The 20,029-nt window shown below is 47.8% G+C and overlaps 1 protein-coding gene across 1 annotated transcript in view; it reads right to left on the bottom strand.

The window, feature by feature from the left end:
- Positions 1-20,029, bottom strand: part of SNX30 (sorting nexin family member 30) — a 406,405-nt gene that overhangs the window by 66,906 nt on the left and 319,470 nt on the right. The window contains exon 8 of the mRNA XM_063914721.1: positions 8,919-9,005. Coding sequence (XP_063770791.1) covers positions 8,919-9,005 — 87 coding nt within the window. The remainder of the gene's footprint in view (positions 1-8,918; positions 9,006-20,029) is intronic.

Raw genomic sequence — 20,029 nt, 5'->3', positions numbered from 1 at the left:
GTATTATCAGAGATATGCAATACATTTTTCATTGCTTCAATCATGTAACGTGTGGCCCTAGTGGAAGTCACGTTTGTCTCCTCATCATCGACACTGGAGTCAGTATCCGTGTCTGTGTCTGCCATTTGAGGTAACGGGCTTTTTAAAGCCCCTGATGGCGTTTGAGACCCCTGGACAGGCACAAGCTGAGTAGCCGGCTGTCTCATGTCGTCAACTGTCTGTCGAAAAGAGCTGACACTGTCACGCAATTCCTTCCATAAGCTCATCCACTCAGGTGTCGACTCCCTAGGGGGTGACAACTGTATAATAGGCAATTGCTCCGCCTCCATCTCATTTTCCTCCTCAAACATGTCGACACAATCGTACCGACACACCGCACACACACAGGGAATGCTCTGATAGAGGACAGGACCCCACTAGCCCTTTGGGGAGACAGAGGGAGAGTATGCCAGCACACACCAGAGTGCTATATATATACAGGAATACCACTATAAAATGTGCTTTTCCCTTTATAGCTGCTGTTAGTATAAAAACTGCGCCAAATTAGCGCCCCCCTCTCTTTTTTACCCTTTTCTGTAGTGCAGGACTGCAGGGGAGAGTCAGGGAGACGTCCTTCCAGCGGAGCTGTGATGGAAAATGGCACCCGTGTGCTGAGGAGATAGGCTTCGCCCCCTTCTCGGCGGCCTTTTCTCCCGCTTTTTTGGTGAGTTCTGGCAGGGGTTAAAAAACATCCATATAGCCCTGGGGGTTATATGTGGTGTATTTATGCCAGCCAAGGTGTTTTACATTGCTGCTCAGGGCGCCCCCCCCTAGCGCCCTGCACCCTCAGTGACCGGAGTGTTAAGTGTGCCTGAGTAACAATGGCGCACAGCTGCAGTGCTGTGCGCTACCTTGTTGAAGACTGATGTCTTCTGCCGCCGATTTTTCCGGACCTTTTCTTGCTTCTGGCTCTGTAAGGGGGCCGGCGGCGCGGCTCTGGGACCGAGCTCCGAGGCTGGGCCTGTGTTCGGTCCCTCTGGAGCTAATGGTGTCCAGTAGCCTAAGAAGCCCAATCCACTCTGCACGCAGGTGAGTTCGCTTCTTCTCCCCTTAGTCCCTCGATGCAGTGAGCCTGTTGCCAGCAGGTCTCACTGAAAATAAAAAACCTAAAACTAAACTTTTACTAAGAAGCTCAGGAGAGCCCCTAGTGTGCGCCCTTCTCGGCCGGGCACAAAAATCTGAGGCTTGGAGGAGGGTCATAGGGGGAGGAGCCAGTGCACACCAGGTAGTCCTAAAGCTTTTACTTTTGTGCCCAGTCTCCTGCGGAGCCGCTATTCCCCATGGTCCTTACGGAGTTCCCAGCATCCACTAGGACGTCAGAGAAAAGCTCTTTTCAGGGCTGCCTAGCGCAGCCCTACCTGTTAGTGACCTGCACTGCAGGCACCAACTTACAAACTGTGCTCCAGTGCCTGGAGGCGGGGTAATAGAGGAAGCTGTGCAATGCATCCTGGGAACAGTCAAAGCTTTAGCCTGTTGGTACCTTGGATCAAGATCCAACTCTACACCCGATGTATTCCCTGTGGAATCCCAGTGTACCCCGCTGCAGACAAAATTCTCGATATGACCACTAAAGATATGACCACTAAGGAACTTGCCCATTGTAGCCATTCAGTTATTTACTTCTATGTTTTGAGTGTTGCCCTGTTGCTTCACCCAACTTATGTTGAGCTACAATTGACTGACAGGTAGCCTTGTCGCAGTTGATTGTAAAGAACATACAATACTATGGTGGACATTCAAACAACTCAACTTTTGTTTCATCTATCTGCAGCCTGTGGAACATCAAGATGTTCTTTAGCAAACTCCAGATGTGCAGCAATATTTTTTTGGGACAGCAGTGGCTTCTTATGTGGTCTTCTGATGACACTCCAGCATTATTCTTAACCTCTTTACCATTCTATGCTGTGCTCTTGGAGTTATCTTTGTAGGACGGCCACTCCGATGGAGTGGCAGCCGTTCTGAACTTTCTCCATTTATAGTCAATATCTTAATATTGACTAATTAACATAGAGGCAATTAGATATACTTTTGGAACCCTTTCCAGTTTTATACAAGAAGTTCTTAATCTTAAATCTTCTGAGATCTCCTTTGTTTAAGGCATAATTCACTTCAGGTGTTTCTTATGAATAGCAATTGCTAAATTTGTGAGTGGTTTTAACGAGCAGAGCAACTTTAACCAACACCTCCAATCTTGCCTTAATAATTGGACTACTGGTTATCTAACTGCTAAAACAAATTTGCTAAGGATTCACTTAGTTTTCCAACCTATACTTTGAATGTTAAAAAAATAAGAATTTACTCACCGGTAATTCTATTTCTCGTAGTCCGTAGTGGATGCTGGGAACTCCGTAAGGACCATGGGGAATAGCGGGCTCCGAAGGAGGCTGGGCACTCTAGAAAGATCTTAGACTACCTGGTGTGCACTGGCTCCTCCCACTATGACCCTCCTCCAAGCCTCAGTTAGGTACTGTGCCCGGACGAGCGTACACAATAAGGAAGGATTTTGAATCCCGGGTAAGACTCATACCAGCCACACCAATCACACCGTACAACTCGTGATATGAAACACAGTTAACAGTATGAAACAATAGAGCCTCTCAACAGATGGCTCAACAATAACCCGATTTAGTTAACCATAACTATGTACAAGTATTGCAGATAAACCGCACTTGGGATGGGCGCCCAGCATCCACTACGGACTACGAGAAATAGAATTACCGGTGAGTAAATTCTTATTTTCTCTAACGTCCTAGTGGATGCTGGGAACTCCGTAAGGACCATGGGGATTATACCAAAGCTCCCAAACAGGCGGGAGAGTGCGGATGACTCTGCAGCACTGAATGAGAGAACTCCAGGTCCTCCTCAGCCAGGGTATCAAATTTGTAGAATTTTTGCAAACGTGTTTGCCCCTGACCAAGTAGCTGCTCGGCAAAGTTGTAAAGCCGAGACCTCTCGGGCAGCCGCCCAAGATGAGCCCACCTTCCTTGTGGAATGGGCATTGACAGATTTTGGCTGTGGCAGGCCTGCCACAGTATGTGCAAGCTGAATTGTACTACAAATCCAACGAGCAATAGTCTGCTTAGAAGCAGGAGCACCCAGCTTGTTAGGTGCATATAGGATAAACAGCGAGTCAGATTTTCTGACTCTAGCCGTTCTGGAAACATATATTTTCAGTGCCCTGACAACGTCTAGCAACTTGGAGTCCTCCAAGTCCCTAGTAGCCTAGGCACCACAATAGGCTGGTTCAGGTGAAACGCTGACACCACCTTTGGGAGAAACTGGGGACGAGTCCTCAATTCTGCCCTATCCATATGGAAAATCAAATAAGGGCTTTTACAAGACAAAGCCGCCAACTTTGATACTCGCCTGGCAGAAGCCAAGGCCAATAACATAACCACCTTCCACGTGAGATATTTCAGATCCACGGTTTTTAGTGGTTCAAACCAATGTGATTTTAAGAAACTCAACACCACGTTGAGATCCCAAGGTGCCACAGGAGGCACAAACGGGGGCTGACTCTGCAGCACTCCTTTTATAATTGTCTGAACTTCAGGTACTGAAGCTAGTTCTTTTTGAAAGAAAATCGACAGAGCCGAGATCTGTACCTTAATGGAACCCAATTTAAGGCCCATAGTCACTCCTGCTTGCAGGAAATGCAGAAATCGACCTAGTTGAAATTCCTCTGTTGGGGCCCTTTCGGCCTCACACCATGCAACATATTTTCGCCATATGCGGTGATGAGTTGCTGTAACCTCTTTCCTGGCTTTAGTAAGCGTAGGAATGACTTCCTCCGGAATGCCCTTTTCCTTCAGGATCCGGCGTTCAACCGCCATGCCGACAAACGTAGCTGCGGTAAGTCTTGGAACAGACAGGGCCCCTGCTGCCGCAGGTCCTGTCTGAGTGGCAGAGGCCATGGGTCCTCTGATATAAATTCTTGAAGTTCTGGGTACCAAGCTCTTCTTGGCCATCCACGAGTATCGTTCTTACTCCTCGCCTTCTTATTATTCTCAGTACCTTTGGTATGAGAGGCAGAGGGGAGAACACATAAACCGACTGGTACACCCACGGTGTTACCAGAGCGTCCATAGCTATCGCCTGAGGGTCCCTTGACCCGGTGCAATATCTTTTATAGCTTTTTGTTGAGGCGGGACGCCATCATGTCCACCTGTGGCCTTTCCCAATGGTGTACAATCCTATTGGAAGACTTCTGGAGGAAGTCCCCATTCTCCCGGGTGGAGGTCGTGTCTGTTGAGAAGATCTGCTTCCCAGTTGTCCACTCCGGGAATGAACACTGCTGACAGTGCTAACACATGATTTTCCGCCTATCGGAGAATCCTTGTGGCTTCTGCCATCGCCATCCTGCTTCTTGTGCCGCCCTGTTGGTTTACATGGGCGACTGCCGTGATGTTGTCTGATTGGATCAGTACCGGCTGGTTTTGAAGCAGAGGCCTTGCCGGCCTCAGGGCATTGTAAATGGCCCTCAGGTCCAGAATATTTATGTGTAGGAAAATAACATGACTTGACCAAAGTCCCTGGAAATTTCTTCCCTGTGTGACTGCCTCCCAGCCTCAAAGGCTGGAATCCATGGTCACTAGGACCTAGTCCTGTATGCCGAACCTGCGGCCCTCTTGAAGATGGGCACTCTGCAGCCACCACAGTAGAGATACCCTGGTCCTTGGAGACAGGGTTATCAGCCTATGCATCGGAAGATGCGATCCGGACCACTTGTCCAACAGGTCCCTCTGAAAAGTTCTTGTATGGAACCTGCCTAATGGGATTGCTTCGTAGGAAGCTACCATTTTTCCAGGACTCGCGTGCAATGCTGCACCGCTACCTATTTTGGCTTCAGGAGGTCTCTGACTAGAGATGACAACTCCTTGGCTTTCTCCTCCGGGAGAAACACTATTTCTGGTTTATGTCCAGAACCATCCCTAGGAACAGTAGACGTGTCATAGGAACCAGCTGTGACTTTGGACTGTTTAGAATCCAACCATGCTGTTGTAGCACTTTCCAAAATAGTGCTACCCCGACTACCAACTGCTCCTTGGACTTCGCCCTTATAACGAGATTGTCCAAGTACGGGATAATTACAACTCCCTTTTTTTTTTTTTTTTTGAAGGAGTATCAACGTTTCGGCCATTACCTTGATAAAACACCCTCGGTGCCAGGTACAGCCCAAACGGCAGTGTCTGGACTTGGTAATGGTAATCCTGTACCACAAATCTGAGGTACTCCTGGCGAGGATGGTAAATGGGGACATGCAGGTAAGCATGCTTGATGTCCCAGGATACCATGTAATCCCCCTCGTCCAGGCTTGGAATAACCGCCCTGAGCGATTCCATCTTGAACTTGAATTTTTGTGTTCAAGGATTTTAAATATAAAATGGGTCACACCGAACCATGCGGTTTCGGTACCCCAACCCGTGTGGAATAGTAACCCCGTCCTTGTTGAAGTAGGGGCACCTTGAGTATTACCTGCTGGGAATACCGCTTATTAATTGCCTCTCGCACAGCCTCCCTGCCTGAGGGAGTTGTCAGCAAGGCATATTTTAGGAAACGGCTGGGGGGAGACATCTCGAATTCCAGCTTGTACCCCTGAAATACTACTTGAAAGAAACAGGGATCCACCTGTGAGCGAGCCCACTAATTGCTGAAATTTTTGAGACGACCCTCCACCGTACCTGGCTACACCTGTGGAGCACCCGCGTCATGGTGTGGCCTCACAGGAGGCGGGGGAAGAATCTTGATTCTGGGAACAGGCTGACTGGTGCAGCTTTTTTCCCTCTACCCTTGTCTCTGTACAGAAAGGAAGCGCCATTTGACCCGCTTGCTTTTCTGAAGCCGAAAGGACTGTACCTTTGTCTGTGAGGAAACCTGAGGTAAAATTATTTCTTCCCAGCAGTTGCTGTGGATACGAGGTCCCAGAGACCATCCCCAAATAATTCCTCACCCTTATAAGTCAGCATCACCTGTCCAGTGACAGGTCTCTAATACCCTCCTGACAGAATGGACATTACATTTATTTTGGATGCCAGCCGGCAAAATATCCCTCTGTGCATCCCCCATATATAAGACGACGTCTTTAATATGTTTTTATGTTTGCCAACTAGTATCCCTGTTTGACAGGGTCACCAACCACGCTGCAGCAGCACTATCTGCAGGTCTCAGTCTAGTACCCGAGTGTGTAAATACAGACTTCAGGATAGCCTCCTGTTATTTATCAACAGGTACCTATTAAAGTGGCCGTATCCTAAGACGGCAGTGCCACCTTTTTGACAAACGTGTGAGCGCCTTATCCACCCTAGGGGATATATCCCAGCGTAACTTATCCACCTGGCGGGAAAGGGTACGCCATCAGGAACTTTTTATAAATTACCAGTTTCTTAACGGGGGAACCCACGCTTTCACACACTTCATTTATTCATCTGATGGGGGAACAAAACACTGCCTGTTTTTTCTCCCCAAACCTAAAACCCATTTTTAGAGGTGCTTGGGTTAAAGTCAGAAATGTATAACACATTTTTTATCGCCGGGATCACGTCACGGATGTTCCTAGTGGATTGTGTATATGTCTCCACCTTGTCGACACTGGAGTCAGACTCCGTGTCGACATCTGTGTCTGCCATCTGAGAGAGCGGGCGTTTTTGAGCCCCTGATGGCCTTTGAGACGCCTGGGCAGGCGCGGGCTGCGAAGCCGGCTGTCCCACAGCTGTTACGTCATCCACCCTTTTATGTAAGGAGTTGACACTGTCGGTTAATACCTTTCACCTATCCATCCACTCTGGTGTCGGCCCCACAGGGGGCGACATCACATATATCGGCCTCTGTTCTGCCTCCTCATTCAACATGTCGACACAGCCGTACCGACACACCGCAGACACACAGGGAATGCTCTAAACGAGGACAGGACCCACAAAAGCCCTTTGGGGGGACAGAGTAAGAGTATGCCAGCACACACCAGAGCGCTATATATATACAGGGACTAACTGAGTTATGTCCCTAATAGCTTTTATATAATATACTGTATACAGTGCCAATTTTAATGCCCCCCCCTCTCTTTTCCCTCTTACTGTGCAGGGAAGAGCCAGGGAGCTTCCCTCCAGCCGAGCTGTGAGGGAAAAATGGCGCCAGTGTGCTGAGGAGATAGGCTCCGCCCCTTTTTCACGGCCTATTCTCCCGTTTTTTATGGAATTCTGGCAGGGGTATTTACCTCATATATAGCCCCTGGGGCCATATATTGAGGTATTTTAGCCAGCCAAGGTGTTTTTATTGCTGCCTCAGGGCGCCCCCCCCCCCCCAGCGCCCTGCACCCTCAGTGACCGGAGTGTGAAGTGTGTGAGAGGAGCAATGGCGCACAGCTGCAGTGCTGTGCGCTACCTTGGTGAAGACAGAGTCTTCATGCCGCCGATTTTCCGGACCATCTTCTTGCTTCTGGCTCTGTAAGGGGGACGGCGGCGCGGCTCCGGGACCGAACATCAAGGCTGGGCCTGCGGTCGATCCCTCTGGAGCTAATGGTGTCCAGTAGCCTAAGAAGCCCAATCCGGCTGCAAGCAGGCGAGTTCGCTTCTTCTCCCCTTAGTCCCTCGCTGCAGTGAGCCTGTTGCCAGCAGGTCTCACTGAAAATAACAAATTCTAAGAGCTCAGGAGAGCCCCTAGTGTGCATCCAACCTCGGCCGGGCACGAAATCTAACTGAGGCTTGGAGGAGGGTCATAGTGGGAGGAGCCAGTGCACACCAGGTAGTCTAAGATCTTTCTAGAGTGCCCAGCCTCCTTCGGAGCCCGCTATTCCCCATGGTCCTTACGGAGTTCCCAGCATCCACTAGGACGTTAGAGAAAGATGTATTCAATATGGGTAAGTATAGTTCAGTAATTTGTGTGTTATTAGTTTAAGCAGACAGTTTGTTTATTCTTGTGACTTACATGAAGCTCAGATCACATTTTATGATCAACATATGCATGAATCAAAGTAATTCCAAAAGGCTCACATATTTTTTCTGGTCACTGTACATATGCAACCAAGAAACATACATAAACATCATCCAACACACACACACACACACACACACACACACACACCCCCCCCCTCCAAGCCAGGACAGAGGGACACACACATATACAGATGTGTCCTCGTACATCTTGCCTCAATATGCCACGTAGCAGAGAAGCCTGGCTGAGTGAGCCGACAGGTCCAGTGTAACTTCCATTAGCGTTGGGAGTCTTTCTTTTCTATGTGAATAGGACGCACAAGCAGCTCTGCTGATTAAAACGATATGCGGAATGCCTGTATTACCTGTGCATCTGTGGAGTAACTACTTATAATAGGCTATGTTACAGTGTTTTCTATGAAAACACTGTAGCGTAGCATTTCGTAGAGATACAGCCACAGTCGCACACAGAATAAAAGCATGCCGCGCATAGTTTTAACAGCATAAGCTGCTAGTGCATCCTATTCACATCTTTTTGCGAATAAGACGCATTTTAATGGAAAAAGTTGCACGTAAAGACACTTGGCGCTACCGAGTCACGCTCTAGAAGGGCTATTTAATGTGCAGAGAGGTTAGATGTGAGATATCATCTAGCCAAGACACACACATACTGTACAAAGCATATAGAGTGGTAATTACGTAAGATCTTATTACCCAGCATACCATAAGTTAAATCAATGCCATCTTTACTTTGCAATTCCACAGAATGAGAAAACAGAACTCATCCTGCACATTGGCTACAATATGGTGAATGGGGGAAATCAACCAATATTTTCAGATATCATCATGAGTTCAAAATTTTGGCACAAGTACATACACAAGAATTTATTATAAATGGTTTAATAGTTTTTTTTGCAATTAAACCCTTAAGAAAAGTGAAATACAAACACTAACTCCAGTTTTTTCTTCTCTTTTCAAGGCTGCAGCATCCAGCTTGACTTCATATTCTGCTTGTACTTGATCCCTTTTCTTCAGTACATTCTAGAAATATATTAACAGACACTACTAATTTACTTAGGGCTACCAATATTTGTAAAAGATGTTAAAAGAGCGGATGTAATCAAGCAAATATATCAACAGCCTAGTCGAGACAATAAATGAATGAACTAGCAAAACAACCAGCAAAAATTTGTTTTGAACATGTGCAGGTGGCAACATGGGACAGGTATCTGGAAGAAATAGTTTACATTAAATGTGTTACAGCTACAGTATCATAATTTATATTGTAATGCAATATATGAATCTATGAAATGAGGGACATGTCATGGCATTTTTAGTACACTACTGACGTGTATACCATGCAGAATGTTACAATGCTCAGGGTTGTGGAGTTGGTACTAGAGATGAGCGGGATCGGTTTCTTTGAATCCGAACCCGCACGAACTTCACTTTTTTTTTCACGGGTCCGAGCGACTCGGATCTTCCCGCCTTGCTCGGTTAACCCGAGCGCGCCCGAACGTCATCATGACGCTGTCGGATTCTCGCGAGACTCGGATTCTATATAAGGAGCCGCGCGTCGCCGCCATTTTCACACGTGCATTGAGATTGATAGGGAGAGGACGTGGCTGGCGTCCTCTCCATTTAGATTAGATTTAGAAGAGAGAGAGATTGCTGTGATACTGTAGATTAGAAGAGAGTGCAGAGTGCAGACAGAGTTTAGTGACTGACGACCACAGTGACCAGTGACCACCAGAGACAGTGCAGTTGTTTGTTTTATTTAATATATCCGTTCTCTGCCTGAAAAAAACGATACACAGTCACACAGTGACTCAGTCTGTGTGCACTGCTCAGCCCAGTGTGCTGCACATCAATGTATTGTATATAAAGCTTATAATTGTGGGGGAGACTGGGGAGCACTGCAGGTTGTTATAGCAGGAGCCAGGAGTACATGATAAATAATATTATATTAAAATTAAACAGTGCACACTTTTGCTGCAGGAGTGCCACTGCCAGTGTGACTAGTGGTGACCAGTGCCTGACCACCAGTATATTAGTAGTATTGTATACTATCTCTTTATCAACCAGTCTATATTAGCAGCAGACACAGTACAGTGCGGTAGTTCACGGCTGTGGCTACCTCTGTGTCGGCACTCGGCAGGCAGTCCGTCCATCCATAATTGTATTATATACCACCTAACCGTGGTTTTTTTTTTCTTTCTTTATACCGTCGTCATAGTCATACTAGTTGTTACGAGTATACTACTATCTCTTTATCAACCAGTGTACAGTGCGGTAGTTCACGGCTGTGGCTACCTCTGTGTCGGAACTCGGCAGGCAGTCCGTCCATCCATAATTGTATTATAATATATACCACCTAACCGTGGTTTTTTTTTCGTTCTTTATACCGTCGTCATACTAGTTGTTACGAGTATACTACTATCTCTTTATCAACCAGTGTACAGTGCGGTAGTTCACGGCTGTGGCTACCTCTGTGTCGGAACTCGGCAGGCAGTCCGTCCATCCATAATTGTATTATATACCACCTAACCGTGGTTTTTTTTTTCATTCTTTATACCGTCGTCATACTAGTTGTTACGAGTATACTACTATCTCTTTATCAACCAGTGTACAGTGCGGTAGTTCACGGCTGTGGCTACCTCTGTGTCGGCACTCGGCAGGCAGTCCGTCCAACCATAATTGTATTATATACCACCTAACCGTGGTTTTTTTTTCATTCTTTATACCGTCGTCATACTAGTTGTTACGAGTATACTACTATCTCTTTATCAACCAGTGTACAGTGCGGTAGTTCACGGCTGTGGCTACCTCTGTGTCGGCACTCGGCAGCCCGTCCATAATTGTATATACCAGTGACCTAACCGTGGTTTTTTTTTCTTTCTTTATACATACATACTAGTTACGAGTATACTATCTCTTTATCAACCAGTCTATATATTAGCAGCAGACACAGTACAGTGCGGTAGTTCACGGCTGTGGCTACCTCTGTGTCGGCACTCGGCAGCCCGTCCATAATTGTATACTAGTATCCAATCCATCCATCTGCATTGTTTACCTGAGGTGCCTTTTAGTTGTGCCTATTAAAATATGGAGAACAAAAATGTTGAGGTTCCAAAATTAGGGAAAGATCAAGATCCACTTCCACCTCGTGCTGAAGCTGCTGCCACTAGTCATGGCCGAGACGATGAAATGCCAGCAACGTCGTCTGCCAAGGCCGATGCCCAATGGCATAGTACAGAGCATGTCAAAACCAAAACACCAAATATCAGTAAAAAAAGGACTCCAAAACCTAAAATAAAATTGTCGGAGAAGCGTAAACTTGCCAATATGCCATTTACCACACGGAGTGGCAAGGAACGGCTGAGGCCCTGGCCTATGTTCATGGCTAGTGGTTCAGCTTCACATGAGGATGGAAGCACTCAGCCTCTCGCTAGAAAACTGAAAAGACTCAAGCTGGCAAAAGCACCGCAAAGAACTGTGCGTTCTTTGAAATCCCAAATCCACAAGGAGAGTCCAATTGTGTCGGTTGCGATGCCTGACCTTCCCAACACTGGACGTGAAGAGCATGCGCCTTCCACCATTTGCACGCCCCCTGCAAGTGCTGGAAGGAGCACCCGCAGTCCAGTTCCTGATAGTCAGATTGAAGATGTCAGTGTTGAAGTACACCAGGATGAGGAGGATATGGGTGTTGCTGGCGCTGGGGAGGAAATTGACCAGGAGGATTCTGATGGTGAGGTGGTTTGTTTAAGTCAGGCACCCGGGGAGACACCTGTTGTCCGTGGGAGGAATATGGCCGTTGACATGCCAGGTGAAAATACCAAAAAAATCAGCTCTTCGGTGTGGAGGTATTTCACCAGAAATGCGGACAACAGGTGTCAAGCCGTGTGTTCCCTTTGTCAAGCTGTAATAAGTAGGGGTAAGGACGTTAACCACCTCGGAACATCCTCCCTTATACGTCACCTGCAGCGCATTCATAATAAGTCAGTGACAAGTTCAAAAACTTTGGGTGACAGCGGAAGCAGTCCACTGACCAGTAAATCCCTTCCTCTTGTAACCAAGCTCACGCAAACCACCCCACCAACTCCCTCAGTGTCAATTTCCTCCTTCCCCAGGAATGCCAATAGTCCTGCAGGCCATGTCACTGGCAAGTCTGACGAGTCCTCTCCTGCCTGGGATTCCTCCGATGCATCCTTGCGTGTAACGCCTACTGCTGCTGGCGCTGCTGTTGTTGCCGCTGGGAGTCGATGGTCATCCCAGAGGGGAAGTCGTAAGCCCACTTGTACTACTTCCAGTAAGCAATTGACTGTTCAACAGTCCTTTGCGAGGAAGATGAAATATCACAGCAGTCATCCTACTGCAAAGCGGATAACTGAGTCCTTGACAACTATGTTGGTGTTAGACGTGCGTCCGGTATCCGCCGTTAGTTCACAGGGAACTAGACAATTTATTGAGGCAGTGTGCCCCCGTTACCAAATACCATCTAGGTTCCACTTCTCTAGGCAGGCGATACCGAGAATGTACACGGACGTCAGAAAAAGACTCGCCAGTCTCCTAAAAAATGCAGTTGTACCCAATGTCCACTTAACCACGGACATGTGGACAAGTGGAGCAGGGCAGGGTCAGGACTATATGACTGTGACAGCCCACTGGGTAGATGTATGGACTCCCGCCGCAAGAACAGCAGCGGCGGCACCAGTAGCAGCATCTCGCAAACGCCAACTCTTTCCTAGGCAGGCTACGCTTTGTATCACCGCTTTCCAGAATACGCACACAGCTGAAAACCTCTTACGGCAACTGAGGAAGATCATCGCGGAATGGCTTACCCCAATTGGACTCTCCTGTGGATTTGTGGCATCGGACAACGCCAGCAATATTGTGTGTGCATTAAATATGGGCAAATTCCAGCACGTCCCATGTTTTGCACATACCTTGAATTTGGTGGTGCAGAATTTTTTAAAAAACGACAGGGGCGTGCAAGAGATGCTGTCGGTGGCCAGAAAAATTGCGGGACACTTTCGGCGTACAGGCACCACGTACAGAAGACTGGAGCACCACCAAAAACTACTGAACCTGCCCTGCCATCATCTGAAGCAAGAAGTGGTAACGAGGTGGAATTCAACCCTCTATACAGTATGCTTCAGAGGTTGGAGGAGCAGCAAAAGGCCATTCAAGCCTATACAATTGAGCACGATATAGGAGATGGAATGCACCTGTCTCAAGTGCAGTGGAGAATGATTTCAACGTTGTGCAAGGTTCTGATGCCCTTTGAACTTGCCACACGTGAAGTCAGTTCAGACACTGCCAGCCTGAGTCAGGTCATTCCCCTCATCAGGCTTTTGCAGAAGAAGCTGGAGGCATTGAAGAAGGAGCTAAAAGGGAGCGATTCCGCTAGGCATGTGGGACTTGTGGATGCAGCCCTTAATTCGCTTAACAAGGATTCACGGGTGGTCAATCTGTTGAAATCAGAGCACTACATTTTGGCCACCGTGCTCGATCCTAGATTTAAAGCCTACCTTGGATCTCTCTTTCCGGCAGACACAGGTCTGCTGGGGTTGAAAGACCTGCTGGTGACAAAATTGTCAAGTCAAGCGGAACGCGACCTGTCAACATCTCCTCCTTCACATTCTCCCGCAACTGGGGGTGCGAGGAAAAGGCTCAGAATTCCGAGCCCACCCGCTGGCGGTGATGCAGGGCAGTCTGGAGCGACTGCTGATGCTGACATCTGGTCCGGACTGAAGGACCTGACAACGATTACGGACATGTCGTCTACTGTCACTGCATATGATTCTCTCAACATTGATAGAATGGTGGAGGATTATATGAGTGACCGCATCCAAGTAGGCACGTCACACAGTCCGTACTTATACTGGCAGGAAAAAGAGGCAATTTGGAGGCCCTTGCACAAACTGGCTTTATTCTACCTAAGTTGCCCTCCCACAAGTGTGTACTCCGAAAGAGTGTTTAGTGCCGCCGCTCACCTTGTCAGCAATCGGCGTACGAGGTTACATCCAGAAAATGTGGAGAAGATGATGTTCATTAAAATGAATTATAATCAATTCCTCCGCGGAGACATTGACCAGCAGCAATTGCCTCCACAAAGTACACAGGGAGCTGAGATGGTGGATTCCAGTGGGGACGAATTGATAATCTGTGAGGAGGGGGATGTACACGGTGATATATCGGAGGGTGAAGATGAGGTGGACATCTTGCCTCTGTAGAGCCAGTTTGTGCAAGGAGAGATTAATTGCTTCTTTTTTGGGGGGGGTCCAAACCAACCCGTCATATCAGTCACAGTCGTGTGGCAGACCCTGTCACTGAAATGATGGGTTGGTTAAAGTGTGCATGTCCTGTTTTGTTTATACAACATAAGGGTGGGTGGGAGGGCCCAAGGATAATTCCATCTTGCACCTCTTTTTTCTTTTCTTTTTCTTTGCATCATGTGCTGATTGGGGAGGGTTTTTTGGAAGGGACATCCTGCGTGACACTGCAGTGCCACTCCTAAATGGGCCCGGTGTTTGTGTCGGCCACTAGGGTCGCTAATCTTACTCACACAGTCAGCTACCTCATTGCGCCTCTTTTTTTCTTTGCGTCATGTGCTGTTTGGGGAGGGTTTTTTGGAAGGGACATCCTGCGTGACACTGCAGTGCCACTCCTAGATGGGCCCGGTGTTTGTGTCGGCCACTAGGGTCGCTAATCTTACTCACACAGTCAGCTACCTCATTGCGCCTCTTTTTTTCTTTGCGTCATGTGCTGTTTGGGGAGGGTTTTTTGGAAGGGACATCCTGCGTGACACTGCAGTGCCACTCCTAGATGGGCCCGGTGTTTGTGTCGGCCACTAGGGTCGCTAATCTTACTCACACAGTCAGCTACCTCATTGCGCCTCTTTTTTTCTTTGCGTCATGTGCTGTTTGGGGAGGGTTTTTTGGAAGGGCCATCCTGCGTGACACTGCAGTGCCACTCCTAGATGGGCCCGGTGTTTGTGTCGGCCACTAGGGTCGCTAATCTTACTCACACAGTCAGCTACCTCATTGCGCCTCTTTTTTTCTTTGCGTCATGTGCTGTTTGGGGAGGGTTTTTTGGAAGGGCCATCCTGCGTGACACTGCAGTGCCACTCCTAGATGGGCCCGGTGTTTGTGTCGGCCACTAGGGTCGCTAATCTTACTCACACAGCTACCTCATTGCGCCTCTTTTTTTCTTTGCGTCATGTGCTGTTTGGGGAGGGTTTTTTGGAAGGGACATCCTGCGTGACACTGCAGTGCCACTCCTAGATGGGCCCGGTGTTTGTGTCGGCCACTAGGGTCGCTTATCTTACTCACACAGCGACCTCGGTGCAAATTTTAGGACTAAAAATAATATTGTGAGGTGTGAGGTATTCAGAATAGACTGAAAATGAGTGTAAATTATGGTTTTTGAGGTTAATAATACTTTGGGATCAAAATGACCCCCAAATTCTATGATTTAAGCTGTTTTTTAGTGTTTTTGGAAAAAAACACCCGAATCCAAAACACACCCGAATCCGACAAAAATAATTCGGTGAGGTTTTGCCAAAACGCGTTCGAACCCAAAACACGGCCGCGGAACCGAACCCAAAACCAAAACACAAAACCCGAAAAATTTCAGGCGCTCATCTCTAGTTGGTACACCAAATATTCAACTGTATTTTATCGCAGTAGGCTTCCTTCATACAGTAAACAAATGTATATTTCGCTTACGTACTAGAGGATACTGGGGTCTATTTGGTACCATGGGATATAGACTGGTCCACTAGGAGTCATGGGCCCTTTAAGAATTTGATAGTGTGCACTGGCTCCTCCCTCCATGCCCCTCCTACCAGACTCAGTTTAGAAAATATGCCCTGAAGAGTTTTGTGCATTTATTTTATGTTTGTTATTTTCAGGCAGGGCTGGATGGCACCAGCCTGCCTGCTTCATTGGACTTTGGGGGGGAGGGGGGGGGGACGACAGCCCAACCTCTTGAAGGGTTAATGGTCCCGTTCCCGGCTGACAGGACACTGAGCTCCTCAGGGACCTATTCGCAAGCCCATTATGGCGAGCGTACAGTCCCGCAGCACGCCGCCACCACTAACAGAGTCAGAAGAATGAAAAGTGGTGAGTACTGAGCCAGCATCCTGGCTAGCAAGGCACCAGCCATTATGGCGAACGGGGCAGAATGCGTCTCTGGACACAGTACACAACTGCGTCCCAGTACACTGTACTCATACTGGCAAAATAGCCTTAAAACGGTTTTCTCCATTTTAAGCACCAGATTCCTCAGCCAGTATAAAAAAAGCGGGAAGACTGTGCGCCATTGAAGGGGAGGGGCTTCACTGTGAGAGCATCCAGCAGCTCACCAGCGCCATTTTTCCTCTGCAGTGGACACAGACAGATAGGGACGCGCAGCTCCTCCAGGGTGACTCCAAATTACCTCAGCGGTACCAGGGAGTCACAGCAGGGGGTAGCGATTACTAGTGTACTAAGTCCCCTACCAGGGTACTTAGTCTGCGACCCGGCTAAGCTTGACATTAGCGATAAGGGCGCCGTGGGGGCTGGCTCCAAACATCTGTGTCCCCCTGAAGGGCTCTTTGTGGATTAATTATGCTTAACCTTTCCTCTGTATGCGTGTGCTGTCACATTACATTATATTAGGCAAAGAGTGTGTGTCTTGTACCGCAGTGTGTTCCACTTCACCAGGGGGCTCACTACTGGGTACTCCGGGTTCACAGACTAGCGGGGCTGAACCAGAATGGGTTAATTCTCTTAAGGGAATGATTTCAACTCTTTCTACAAAACTGTCCCGCAATGAGAAAATACACAATACTTAAAACAGACTGTGGATGAGTTTATGAACAGATGCTCAGTCCCCAGGACAGCGTCTCAATCCCCTCCCATTTGTCCGCAAAAGTGATCTCTGGCCCATATCCTGCAGTCTGACTGATGCTGACAGGTCAGACATGGAGGAGGGGGAGGTGGACTCAAAGGGGGGGATGCAGCTTTGTCACAGGAATTAGAGGCTCATATAGAGGCTATCAGAGATGTTCTGCATATTCCTGATAAGGTGTCAGAGGAGTGTGAGGAATCTTATTTTAATGTAAAAGAGAAGTCCTCAGTCACTTTTCCTGCGTCAAAGGAACTGAATACCCTGTTTGAAGAACCATTGGTTAATCCTGATAAGAAGTTTCAGATCCCTAAAAGGTTGCTCTAATCTTTTCCTTTTCCTCTGGAGGATAAGAAAAAATGGGAAAATCCACCGATAGTGGACGCATCAGTCTCTAGGCTGTCACATAAAAATGTATTACCTGTGCCTGGTGCAGACTCCCTGAAAGACACGGCTGATCGTAAAATTGAGACTACACTCAAATCATTATACACAGCTGCTGGGGTGGCCCAAAGACCCACTATTGTATGTGCGTGGATCACAAAAGCCATTGCAAAATGGTCAGGTAACCTAATTGAGGTGTTAGATTCCTTATATAGGAGAGATGTTGTCTTACTCCTGCAGCATATACAGGACTCTGCAAACTTTATGGTGGAAGCCATAAAGGAAATAGGCATGCTTAACGCACGCACCACCACTATGGCAGTGTCGGAAAGGTGAGGCTTGTGGGTACGCCAGTGGAAAGCGGACGCGGATTCCAGAAAAGGCATGGAAGGCCTACCATTCACAGGAGAGGCCTTGTTCGAAGATGAATTGGACAAATGGATCTCCACAGCTAGTGCGGGTAAGTGTACGTATCTTCCTTCCACAGCCATACCCAACTAAGAACACTTATTCAGCTTCTAAGTTACAGTCCTTTCGGATGGCCATGTTCAAGGGCAAATCCAGAGATGCTTCTATGTCCTCCAGTGGCGCAAGAGGTAAACCACGCAAACCAGCAACAGCTGGTGCTCAGGAACAGAGCTCAGGCTCTGCTTCCTCAAAGACTTCAGCATGAAGGTGGACTGAAATGCCTGGAAGGCTGTCAGGTGGGAGCTCGCTTACAATTCTTCAGTCAAATCTGGTCAAATTCGTGCCAGGATCCCTCAGTCATAAATCTTTTTTCCCAGGGCTACAGATTGGAGTTCCAAGAGCTCCCACCTCACAGATTCTTCAAATCGGGCTTGCCAGTTTCATAAGAGGCAAGTTTAACTTTACGATATGCCATCCAAAAACTGGTAAAGACTCACGTCATTGTTCCAGTTCCACCTCATCAGCTAAAATAAGATTTTACTTACCGGTAAATCTATTTCTCGTAGTCCGTAGTGGATGCTGGGGACTCCGTAAGGACCATGGGGAATAGACGGGCTCCGCAGGAGACAGGGCACTTTAAGAAAGAATTTGGATACTGGTGTGCTGTGGTTCCTCCCTCTATGTCCCTCCTCCAGACCTCAGTTAAAGAAACTGTGCCCAGAAGAGCCGACAGTACTAGGAAAGGATTTTGGAATCCAGGGCAAGACTCATACCAGCCACACCAATCACACCGTATAACTTGTGATAAACTTAGCCAGTTAACAGTATGAACAACAACGGAGCATCAGATCAACCCTGATGCAACCAACATAACCCTTATTTAAGCAATAACTATATACAAGTATTGCAGAAAAAAGTCCGCACTTGGGATGGGCGCCCAGCATCCACTACGGACTACGAGAAATAGATTTACCGGTAAGTTAAATCTTATTTTCTCTAACGTCCTAGTGGATGCTGGGGACTCCGTAAGGACCATTGGGATTATACCAAAGCTCCCAAACGGGCGGGAGAGTGCGGATGACTCTGCAGCACTGAATGAGCAAACACAAGGTCCTCATCAGCCAGGGTATCAAACTTGTAGAACTTTGCAAAAGTGTTTGAACCCGACCAAGTAGCTGCTCGGCAAAGCAGTAATGCCGAGACCCCGCAGGCAGCCGCCAAATTAGAGCCCACCTTCCTTGTGGAATGGGCTTTTACTGATTTTGGCAGCGGCAATCCCGCCGCAGAATGAGCCTGCTGAATCGTGTTACAGATCCAGCGAGCAATAGTTTGCTTTGAAGCAGGAGCACCCAGCTTGTTGGGTGCATACAGGATAAACAGTGACTCAGTTTTCCTGACTCTAGCCGTTCTGGCTACATAAACCTTCAAAGCCCTGACCACATCTAGTAACTCGGAATCCTCCAAGTCACGAGTAGCCACAGGCACCACAATAGGTTGGTTCATATGAAAAGATGACACCACTTTTGGCAGAAATTGCGGACGGGTCCGCAATTTCGCCCTGTCCATATGAAAAACCAGATAGGGGCTTTTATGTGACAAAGCCGCTAATTCTGACACACGCCTAGCCGAAGCCAAGGCTAATAGCATGACCACCTTCCACGTGAGAAATTTTAACTCCACGGTTTTAAGTGGGTCAAACCAGTGTGACTTCAGGAAACTCAACACCACGTTAAGATCCCAAGGTGCCACTGGAGGCACAAAAGGGGGCTGAATATGCAGCACTCCCTTCACAAACGTCTGAACTTCAGGAAGAGAAGCCAGTTCTTTTTGAAAGAAAATGGATAGGGCCGAAATCTGGACCTTAGTGGAACCCAATTTTAGGCCCAAAGTCACTCCCGACTGTAGGAAGTGAAGGAAACGGCCCAGCTGGAATTCCTCCGTAGGGGCATTCCTGGCCTCACACCAAGCAACATATTTTCGCCATATACGGTGATAATGTTTAGCCGTCACATCCTTCCTAGCCTTTATCAGCTTAGGAATAACCTCCTCCGGAATGCCTTTTTCTGCTAGGATCCGGCGTTCAACTGCCATGCTGTCAAACGCAGCCGCGGTAAGTCTTGGAACAGACAGGGTCCCTGTAGCAACAAGTCCTGTCTTAGAGGCAGAGGCCATGGGTCCTCTGTGAGCATTTCTTGCAGCTCTGGATACAAAGTCCTTCTTTGCCAATCCGGAACAATGAGTATTGTTCTCACTCCTCTTTTTCTTATGATTCTCAGCACGTTGGGTATGAGAGGAAGAGGAGGAAATACATAGACCGTCTGGAACACCCACGGTGTCACTAGAGCGTCTACAGCTATCGCCTGAGGGTCTCTTGACCTGGC

The sequence above is a fragment of the Pseudophryne corroboree genome, chromosome 1 (assembly GCF_028390025.1).
Source record: "Pseudophryne corroboree isolate aPseCor3 chromosome 1, aPseCor3.hap2, whole genome shotgun sequence".
NCBI lineage: Eukaryota > Metazoa > Chordata > Amphibia > Anura > Myobatrachidae > Pseudophryne > Pseudophryne corroboree.
This window is presented reverse-complemented; position numbering and strand designations above follow the sequence as displayed.